General features: G+C 45.9%; 1 protein-coding gene across 1 annotated transcript in view; it reads right to left on the bottom strand.

The window, feature by feature from the left end:
• LOC103365072 (protein FAM184A-like) overlaps nucleotides 1-11115 on the bottom strand; it is a 70066-nt gene that overhangs the window by 10100 nt on the left and 48851 nt on the right. The window contains exons 11-17 of the mRNA XM_008292403.1: nucleotides 10548-10669; nucleotides 10275-10425; nucleotides 4953-5067; nucleotides 3921-4018; nucleotides 1627-1780; nucleotides 489-616; nucleotides 229-413 (exon numbers count right to left, since the gene is read on the bottom strand). Coding sequence (XP_008290625.1) covers nucleotides 229-413; nucleotides 489-616; nucleotides 1627-1780; nucleotides 3921-4018; nucleotides 4953-5067; nucleotides 10275-10425; nucleotides 10548-10669 — 953 coding nt within the window. The remainder of the gene's footprint in view (nucleotides 1-228; nucleotides 414-488; nucleotides 617-1626; nucleotides 1781-3920; nucleotides 4019-4952; nucleotides 5068-10274; nucleotides 10426-10547; nucleotides 10670-11115) is intronic.

The following is an 11115-nucleotide window of genomic DNA, read 5'->3' as shown; positions in this document are numbered from 1 at the left end:
GCTGAGTCACGGTTTAACACTGCTGAGTCACGGTTTAACCCTGCCGAGTCACGGTTGAACTCTGCCCTCTCGATAATCACAATAATAAGACAAAAGGCACCAGAACACTCGTGTCATGAATCCTCTACAGTCACATGATTCAGTCTCGGGTCGCCTGACAGTCGGTGCGTCACGTCTCACTTTGTTGTTCTATGTCAGCTTTACGGTTTGTTTTCCGGCGCCGCCCACCTGATCTGATGGTTGGCCTCGCTCCGAACCCTCAGCACCTCTTTGCCCTTCAGCTCCAGCTCCCTGGTCAGAGTGTCGATGGTCTCGTTCAGCGAGTGGATCTCGTGGTCCAGGTCGGTGATGCGGTTGCTACGGGAACACACCTCGCTCTGGAGGTCCGAGATGCGAACCAGGAGCTCTTGTTCCTGCATCACAAAAGAGAGAGATGTCTAGCAGGTTAGGAGACGACGGACGGGGAACAGGAGAACGGGGACGGCTACCTGCTGGTGGCTGTGCTCCATGGCGTTCTCCAGGTCCCGCTTGACGGAGGTGTGGTCCTTCAGGTGGATCTGCTTCAGGTGCTCTATGGCTGTGGCGTGGAGGTGGTTCAGCTCCGCACGCAGAGAAGCTGCCAAACAGAGAAGAACTTCAACCACCAAGACACACTCCCACCGTCGTAAACGGTGAACGGCGTGCTACTAGTGATTCCCAGAAAAACTCCATCTTTTCATCATCCCTTTACTTTGAGAGATTTACTCTCAAGCTCGGTTTGATGTTGGAGGCAATTATTGTCAGACGGCGTCAGATGCTGCCGAGTTCAAACCCGGCGTCTTGTGCTCGCGCTCAGATCACAGCCAGGATCTGTTGCCTCTTTGGTTGTCGGCGCAATTAAATCCAGGAAACTAAAGCATCACAATATTGAACACAGGAGGCCTTGATGTCGGGAAGAGTTGGATAAAACTTTTGTCTTTGTTTTTTACGCCCTCGTGGGATTCGCTTCCTGCTCAAAGCTCTGAATCTAAAACCCGGCAAGTTTAAAAAGCAGATTCTCCTTTTAAACAGAAAAAACAGAAGATTTGTTGGATTTTCACCTAAAAAAAAACGTAAAATCTTCAACACGTCTCATTTAAAATTCTCCCAAAATGAAGCTTCGACTTGAATGTGGTTCTTTAAAGAAGTAAAAACAGTGAAGCCGAGAGTGACTCAGCTGCAGCCAACAGCTGATGTGATGGAGCTCCTCGGCTGAACTGCAGGTTGTGTATAAACCTGTACAGAGAACGTAGAGCAAGGATGCTGTTTTTTCTAGTTTTGGTAAAAATCCACGTGGAAAAATGTTGTATATGAGGACTCTGGGATTGTTAAATGAAAAAATAATAAATTTAAAAAATCAGAAAAATTCTAATTTCTTTAAAAAATAATAAAAATTATGCATTGATTTTGTAAAATCATAATAAAACAAACTCCAGACTTCTCGGCTGAACTGCAGGTTGTGTTTGCATTTGGTAAAATGTTGTATATGTGGATGTGACATTTTACTACCGTGAGTCTCTTTGTTTTGTCCTGTTTAAACCACGAGTGCCTCTTTGTTCACGTGCGGTTCAGAATCCTGACAGAACCGAACCAGAGCCGGTTACCTACCGAGCTTTGCTTTGCCTTCGTCCTCCAGCTCGAAGCGCAGCGTCTGCAGCTCCTGGTCCGACTGCTGCCGGAGGATGTCCAGGGTCCTCCGGTGGGCCTCCTTCAGGGCGTGGACCTCCTCCCTCTGCTCCTGCTTCAGACGCTCCTCCAGCGCCTGGCAGCAGAAACACCATCAGCCTCCACCTGGTTTTATTCACTCATTCATAACACGCAGTCTCATCAGAGACTAGCTTCATTCTGAGCGCTTCGTTTAAAAATGTGCCAAAAATAAGCCGCTTGCTTAAACCAGATTTGATGAAAGACACTAAACTCTGCGTGTTTCGGTGCATCAGCGAAGCCGGCAGTGATTCAGCCGCGACCGACGGTGAGCGGAAGAAAACTCAGTGAAACGTCTTCGGCTGAACTGCAGCAAGTGAACAGAGACGAATCAGCCAAAGATCTGTCGCCTGCAGAGTCACACCGCGGTAAATATGGTACGAGTTGATTCCTGTTTTATGTTTATTTGTAAACTAAACACTTGATTTGATTTCCCTGTCGATGATTCCTGAGCTGACTTCATGTTGAACCCACAGCGAGTGAACAGAGGGTGAACCTCATTACGCCTCCTGCTGGTGAAACACGTCGACGTCACGGCTGTACGGGCGCCAACGCTGAAACAACGCAGTGAAAACGGTCCCAGGTCACGTAAATCAGACGCCAGATGAATGCAAATTTTATGCAAATCAGGGTTTTTGTTCGCACAGCTATTGAAGTCTGATTTGCATAAAGGTGCATTCTGTGATCCACGACCTCCACGAGGACGTAGGAAGGCGCCTCAGACGTGGCCTCAGACGTGGCCTCAGACGTGGCCTCAGACGTGGCCTCAGACGTAGCCTCAGACGTGGCCTCAGACGTGGCCTCAGACGTAGCCTCAGACGTGGCCTCAGTAGCGCCACGTGTTGCTCTGCGGGGCAGCAGCTGTAGTCACAGAGCAGCTTCGAGCAGAAACCCAACAATAAGCTCTAATCATCACGACTCGGCTTCGATGTCGTCTAACGAGGAGACGGACGAAACTAACGCAGACGAAGCGAATGAACGCTGGAACCGTCCGACTGCTGCGTGACTCCTCCCAGACCAGCAGGAATTAAAGGATCGTTAACTTAAAACAACTCGTAGTTTGTTTCACTCTCGTCCACACGTCGTCATGAGAAGAAAATGGACAGTAAATCATTCCGATGGTGACTCTGAGGAACCGCAGGAGGATCTGACTTCCTCTCAGGATGAACAAATCAGTCAGAAAACCCGTTCTTCTTCTCCTCACGCAGCTGATTCTGACTTTCTGCTGATCTCAGGCGGCTTCATGTCGGCTCTGTCGTGGAACGGGCGACACGACGCAGCCAGACGAGCACATCTCCAGCTGAAGGCAGATGAATGCAGGTCACGTCAGAGTCTGTCCGCTGACAGCTACGGTTACCTCGGATGCTAACGTTCCTGTTCGCTGCTAAGTGGAGACACTAAACACTGAAACACTCACTTCTCAGTTCCCGCTAGGCGCCGACTCGTCCCGTCGGAGATCATTTATCATTTAGAGGAATTAACGACGCCGCTAATGAGCGAAGCGGCCTCACACGGATCCTGCTGCAGGTGTTTGATGAACTCAGAGGAAACAGTCCTGAAGAGCAACAAGCTGAACCTCATTCATCTCAAAACAACAGCATTTATTCAGAATAAATAACTTAAATAACTCTCCAGCCTGAACTTGACATGACACTGAGGACTTTTTTAGGGTTTCTAACGCAGACTGAAGGATGTTTACTGCTGCTGTTCCACGGTTTTGTTTAATGCTGCTGTTTAACACAGAATATGTTGAATAAACTGAGAGGAAACGCTCCTGAACAGCTGGAAGCAGCAGACTAAACCTCAGCTCCTGTCATTGTTTTGACTAAGCTGGTTGTTGCAGGTTCTCGTTATCTCGGTTGTTTTCCTTAAACAGACATTTTTCTTTTTGTAATAGACGTCAAATTAAACAGCAAAGTGAACGAGAAGCTCCTGCTCTCTCTGGACCAGGACTGGCGCTGAAAGGAGGGAAACAAGCGACTTCTTGTCTGAAACGGGACGAATGTTCTCCTCCATCAGTTCACCTGCATGTTTTCTTTCTTGTATTTTTTTGCAGCGCTTCAGATGAATCTGATCTGTTCAGCAGCTTGATCGCCCCGAAGGACGGTTTTGGACACGACAGCTGCTCTGATTAATCCTGATTGTTCCGTCAGTCTGATTCGTTTGTGTCCACACATCGATGCGAGTCCGGTTCCTACCCTGATCTGGTGCTGCCGGGCCTCCTCCATGGTGCTGAGGGCGCAGCAGTGGGCCTCCTGCAGCCGATGCTCCCTCCTCTGATGTTCCCGCTGCATCTCTGCAACAACAAAACAAACACAAACACGTCCGCCGCCATCCGTCAGACGCGTGTCCACTCCGTGACAACCCGTCCCGGTTCCTGTCAAGAAGCTGTCAGAATCTCTGTGCGTCTGGGTTTTTATGCTGAAGATGCTCCGGCCTCGTGAGCACACGTCCTGTACGACCCCGACATGGATTCATGCTCGATTTTAAAGCAGCAAAAACAGTTATTCTCCTGGTTGGCGTGCAGGAGGCGGAGCCTGTCGACCGCAGACGCAAAAAGGATAAGATAAGATAAAAAAAAAACAAAGGTGTCAAAGGCTCGTTAACTTTAATTTTTATTTCTGCAGAATTAAAGAATTTATTAAAGCTACAAATTGCAAAAACAGAAAGAACTGTTGGGTTTGAATCTTCCAAAGATCCTCCCACTACTGGTGGAAACCTTCGCTTCAAATCCTGACGTTTCTCACGTCTCACTTAAAAATTTGCCAAAAAATAAACGGTTTGGTTAAAACAGATTCTGCAAAAAACATAAAATTTCGTGATCGTCGATGCAACCGAGGAGCCGCTGGAGACTCAGCCGAGACCAACAGATAAATAATAAGAATTCTGGGAGTTTTCAGCTGAACTGTGACGAGTGTAGAAACAGATCACATGAACATCTGCTTTTCTTTTTTCTTTTCTTTTCTTTACTTTTCTGAGTTATTCAGCTCAGAACACATTCTTTCTACTTCTCTGGTTGTTTCGAGGAGTTTCTGTTGAAGCTAAAGATGCCGACAACCTGCTCGGGTTCAGACGGTCAGATGTTACATTTGAGGACCATCAGGGGGAATTCTAACACCTCAGACACATGCAGCATCACTTCCTGTGAAACTGGTGCACGAAGGCGGTTCTGACGCCCGCATGGTGAAGGTGGGTGTTTGTGAAATGCTAAATGCAGGCGGGTGGTTTACCTTTGAGCTGCTGGCTCAGCAGCTCCCTCTCCTGGTTGAACTGGGACTGCAGCTGCTGCAGCGCCGACTGGGACTGAGACAGCTGCAGCTCCAGGGACTGCTTCAGCAGAGAGATCTGGACAGAGGAAACAGAACCGTTACTGGTGCTGTTACTGTAAAGGGGGCACAGCACCGGACTGGGTTCAGAACGTAAAGAGCAGAACTGGACAGATAATTAGAGGCAAATGCAGGCAGGTCAGTGCGCTCAGCGCCATAAAACACAGTCATTAACTCCTGATAAGTGGCTTCCTCCACCTTTGACGGTGCAGCAGCGCCACGGTTCTTCACAGCAAACGGACTTATTAGCGATTATTAGGGACATTATTTAGCTTTTCTCCAATTATCGGTAGAAACTGATTCCCCCAAAAAAAGAATTTGTCTCTCTGTGGTCTGATTGGCTACACGTCAATAATCTAAGCTAACATGCTAGCTTGGTCAAGCTAGCGGAGCTGCGTTTAAAAAGCTAACTAACATTATAGAAGTTGCAATAAACACTGCAGTCACATGAAAACGCCCGGATGATTCACTCGTTTACATCAGTGCAGCTGGAACTGTTTGTTGCCAACAAAGCTAAGCTATGGCTATCGCTAACGGGCTTGTTCTCGGGCCTGTGGCTAATGCTAACTGGTGCACCTGTAACGTCTTTTAAAACTAAGATTTCGTAATATGTTCCAACTGCTTCTCTATAAAAACGGAACAATAAAGCGCCATAAAATCAGGAAATTAGCTAATCTCACTGGCTAAGGCTAACGGCTAAAGGGCTTGGCTAGGCTAGTGGCTAAGTTAGGAGGATTTAAGAATGGGGCCGTAGTCGGCAATGAAAGTGACAGAATAGTGAAACGTTACTACTTTTTTTTTTACCTCTGCTATCAAACAGACGTCATAAATTTCAATAATAATTGCAGCATTGACATTTGATGACTGATCATCGTTTAGCGCGGATTGGATCTAATAATACAATAATAACTACCCTATTGATTCCAGTTTGATTTACATGGCAGAGGTCAGATGTCGTCATGGCGCCCATTTACCATGGACGTGCTCGCCACCTCTTGTCGCAGGATAAAACAGAAAGAGGCTCCACCCGGTGGCCAAACCAGGAACTACAGCTGATTAACAACACTCGAAGCTAACGTCATGAAGGAAAATGTTAAAAATACTGCCCACCTCCTGGTGTAGCTACAACAATAAAGAGTAAGAGGCTCCACCTGGTGGGGCAACCAGGTACTACAGCTGATCTGAAACTGGTTCTATCAGCAGCTACTAAATATTAAGAGTCAGATTGGGGGCTAAAACCATGATTTGTGATTATGATAACTAACCTTATGAATAAAGAAGCCTGGTTATGAATGAAAGGGTCCCTCAGATCACATGCTTTGATATTATTGATTACCAATAACTGGTATCAGTAACACATCAGTCAACCCCGAACACACATCTCCAAGCAACTCATTCAACCGTGCTCATATTCAGGTGAGCTTCACGCCTTTGCTTTCCCCTCCTGCCTCTTCTTTTTCACTCTTCAATCCTTTTTAATTCCGACTTTCTGACGCTATCGAAGCCAAACACCGAGCGCCGCGGACGCCGAGTGGCAGCGCGAAGCCAAGTAACGCCGAGCCGACCGGCGTAAGCCCCGTCGACGCCGCAGCGCACAAAATGGGTTTTGTTTCGAGGAGATACTGGAACTATTAGAGGCCTAAGTGGCAGTGAGTGGCAGAACTCTCTCCGGCAGACGGCTCGGGCCCTTCAGCCGCCACTCTTCCTCCGACTCCGGGAGTTAAATCCCCGGCAGGATTTAGCGCTGCAGAAGTACTACATTAGCAGCTGCAAGGTAAGATGGATTTAAAACGAGAGGATGAGGAGCGGGGCCGGGATGAAGCCGCCGAGGTTCGACGTTGGATTTAAAGTTCATCACATAAGTCGACTTTTTACATTTGCAAGACGGAAACACCTGCAGCAACCTGCACGCGTCTCAATTAAACGCAGTCTGGAGCTCGCACCGGCCGAAGCTACGACCTGGTGATGAAAACATCTTCGGTCATTATAGATAACGAAGGCGCACCCGCCCACGAAACTCTTCGAACTCGTTTCCTCTCCGCTTCAGCAGCACATGTAGTTGCCGTGTCCAGCTCACGGCTTGTTTGAATTCTCAAAAATGCAGTTTGGGGCGCGTCTTGTTTCAAAAGGGAGAATCTGTAACTCACACGGAGACTTAACAGGAGGAGGAAAGTGAATTCTAAAGATGGAAAACATCTGGATGGGTTCGACTTTAATTGGGAGGCACCATGAATTCTTCAGCTTCTACGCATCAATATGAATCCGGTTAAAACCAGCTCTGAGCCCCGTTTGATCTTCTACACCACATCGAAGTCAGGAAGCATAAAAAACACTGAAATAATCATCAGACTTTTTAAGTTTTCGATGGTCTTTGAACCACTCGTGCGGTTTCAGGCCCCGTTTACACGTAGACGGTGATATTTCTTTGGTTTAAACGAAGCTACGAGTCACCGAAAACGATCAGATCTGAAAACTCCGGCCAACGTGGAGAGTTGGAAAAACTCCGTCTTTGCATGTCGACAGGAGGCGACGTCACAGTGTGCGACAAAAGCGTCACCAGCGTATGTGTGCGACCATGTTTACAGTTTGTTCCTGTGATAGAAATGGATGCTGTTAAAGCGACGCTGGTTTTTACGTTTGTCCTCTAATGCGACATTTCGGAGCAGCTCCACTCCTCCCCTCCAAACAAACAACCTTCAGGCCATCATCGCTGAAGTAACAGGAAGTCATTCGTGCCATTTGTTGTTTTTTCCAGGATTAGCTCGCTTTATGCTTTATGCTTCTCGCTACACTGCCCCCTACAGGTCTGGCAGCTCATAGCAGCTCTTAACGTCGTGTTTATGCGATGTTTTTGAAAGCGATCTGGTGTGAACGATGTTATTTTTGAAAACGTAGATCCGTTTTTGTAAATAAACGTGGCCTAAAATCGTGACATTTCATCGACGTCACTTTATTCTTCGTGTTCCGATTAAAATAATCTCTTTGCACGATTCTGCAAAAAACAAAAAAACATCTGCGTTCTTCAAAGCAACCGCGAAGCCGATTTTAACTAAGCTGATAAGAATTCAGGGAACTTTTTGGGCTGAACTGATACAAGCAGGAAACGTATTAAAATATTTAACAATAATATATTTCAGGGTTTGTTCCATTTGTGTTAAACGAACAATCAAATAAATTCAGCTTCTATTTACTTCTCGTCATGTTGTTTCAGCTGCAGGACGTCATGAAACCACGTCAGGCCTAAAAACACAGAACCTGGAGGTCACAGCGACAAACGGCACCGAGCGTCCTTTAAAAACACGCTTTTAACTCGGTAGTGAATTAAAACTCCATCAGTTTTATTCGGTCGCCGTTACAGGACACCTTATTACAGATGTTCCACATCAAAAGCCGACCGGCAGTTATTTATGCAAAGCGAGCTCCGCCGGAGTCAAGGCCGAGCAGACGAAGGGCAGAGCAGCAGCCACTGGAATTAATCAGCGAACGACAACAGCGTTTCCGGCTGACAGCGGCAGGAAAGTGCTTCTCTGTTGTCGGCGTGATGGAATTAGCGCTGCAGGATTAACGCGTGAAGACAACAGGTGGAGACGTTTCAACTGAAAGCAGCAGCTCGCGTCTCAGTGCTGCTGCTGGGAGTTGATTTACTTCATTATTATTATCATTTCAGCTTTGAACAACCAGGTCAGAATGACTTCATGTGCGGATAATGTGCAGATTTATTCAGAAGACGTGACTCCAGAGCAAACTTCTCGTCCTTTTAGATGTGAAACAAGAAACTGGTGTCACACACAAATATAAAAATAAATATGACAAGAATGAATGACCAGCAGATGAAGTCGCTGATTTACTGTTGATCTCCGGCTTTGTGCACAAACAGCTCAGAGTAAAATAATCTAAAAACAACTGATTCTCACAGTTTAAAACTCCTTCGCTGTTCTTCGCTCTGCTTGATGTTTATTTTCAGGCAGGATCAGTTTAACACTCAGTGACTTCCTGGAGTTGTCAGTTCTCACGTCTAATTGTTTAAAACGTCTCGTCACACTGGGAACTTTCATTTCTCTGTAGCAGCTTGTGAATCGTGAGGATTTGCTTTATTTCGTGACAGCAAATCTCTATTTTTAGGGAGATAATTAATGGATTAAAGCCTCTGAATCCCAAAAGCTGCTGGCAGGTTTGACAGGCATTGTTTTTTGTTTTTTTTAAATGGTCGAAATCACTTCAAAAATTCATCAGAAATAAACAGTTTCCTCGAACCCGACTCTGGAAAAACCAAAAAATTCTGCATTCGTCTCCGCAACTGTGAAGCCGTTTATGACTCGGACGCGACCGACAGACACCCGACGAAAAATCAAAAACCGTTGTGCTGAACTGCACGAGACGAGGACGGGAAGTAATAAAAACATGAGCAGAAATAAATAATTACACTAATTAGAGCCACTATTCTTTTTTTTTCCGGTGCTGGTGACACCTGTGGGGAAAAAATGATTGAATTACTAATGGAGGAAATTTGACTTTTACATTTTGTCTTTTGACTGTTTGTGGTATTATAACTGCGTCACACGAAACATAACAAATCTCTGAGTTCTTTCTTGTTCTGTTTCCACAGAGCTGCAGGACTTCAGTGAGAAATGAGCCAACGGTGAGGAAAGCAAAAAAAAAACTGAAAACACTGAACTAAGACGTTGTTTTTCTGCAGCAAATTGGGCTTTAGCTGGTTCTCTAGTGGGACTTAGTACAGAAGATTAGCAGGAAGGCATTTTAAACCAACGAAACTATGTGCAAAGATAAAAAGGTTGATAAAAATAGAGATGCATAAAAAATAAAGTGACCAAAAAACGAGATGCAAACATGAAAATTTACGTTTAGCAGCGAGAAAAAAAATACAAAAAATATTTTAAAAAACTAGGTGCACAGTTCATTGTTGATAAGAATTTACCAGAAAAAGACTCCTTCCTGTCAAAGTGAACACTCATGACGGTGAACACTGATGCCAGCACCTGTTTTGCACCTGAAGGAGTCTTTAAAAAAAATCAAATCAGTGTTAAAAAGCCTTAAAAGTGGAAAACTTTAACTCTTGATTGGATTTTTCTACAATTTCCTGCAGCTGCAAAGAATTCTGAGTTTGCAAATGAAGCAAATTGAACCATCTTTGCTGGAGTTTGGGTGATTTATCTCTGATGATCTAACCAGACCCGGACGCTGCTCCTCGCTGGCCTTCGGTCGTACCTGTTCCAGCAGGTCTTCCACCTTCCTCTGCCAGCCCTCTCTGGCCGCCATCATCTCCAGCTCTTTCTGCTGCGACAGCTGAGTCAGCGACGCCTGTTTGTCCACTTCGTACTCTTCGTTCAGCTCCTCCTTCAACAGACGCACTTCCTCCCTGCAGAGAGAGACGCACAAAGTTTGACAAATCTGGACCTACCAGGACAGGATGTGTAGCAGCTGGATGGAGTTATGGTTCCTGCATGTGTGACGGTGAAGGCGAGGTGTTAGGGTTCTCACCGGAGCGCATCCCTCCACTTCTGGTCCAGGTCGTCGGCCATCTTGTCCATCTTCTGCTTCTCCTCGGTTCTGATGGACATCACTCGAGCTTCGTGCTGCTGCTTCTGGGTCTCGATCTCTTCCTGCAAACACAAGCCTGAGTCCTGAGTCTGTGCTCGCTAACCTGCCTCCTCCGTCTAAACCCGTCGCTGCCTTTCGTTCGTCCTCCTTCAACTCTCTACGTGTTTTAGCGTTTCGCTGTTCAAGACGATCAAATGAAAGTCGAAGCAGCTGCAGAACCACACTGACATTCAGTTCAGCACGATGCAAGACGTAAACACAATATGATGCAGTAGAGCTGTGATGTAGACGATAAGATACAATATGTCGACATTATGATACAGTAGGATACGATACGATAAAACACGATACGATACAATAAAACACGATACGATAAAACACGATACGATAAAATACGATATGATACGATAAAATACGATATGATAAAATATGTATACATTATGATACAGTAGGATACGATACGATAAAATACGATACGATAAAACACGATACGATACGATAAAACACG

Source organism: Stegastes partitus, unplaced genomic scaffold (assembly GCF_000690725.1).
Source record: "Stegastes partitus isolate 25-593 unplaced genomic scaffold, Stegastes_partitus-1.0.2 Scaffold807, whole genome shotgun sequence".
NCBI lineage: Eukaryota > Metazoa > Chordata > Actinopteri > Pomacentridae > Stegastes > Stegastes partitus.
This window is presented reverse-complemented; position numbering and strand designations above follow the sequence as displayed.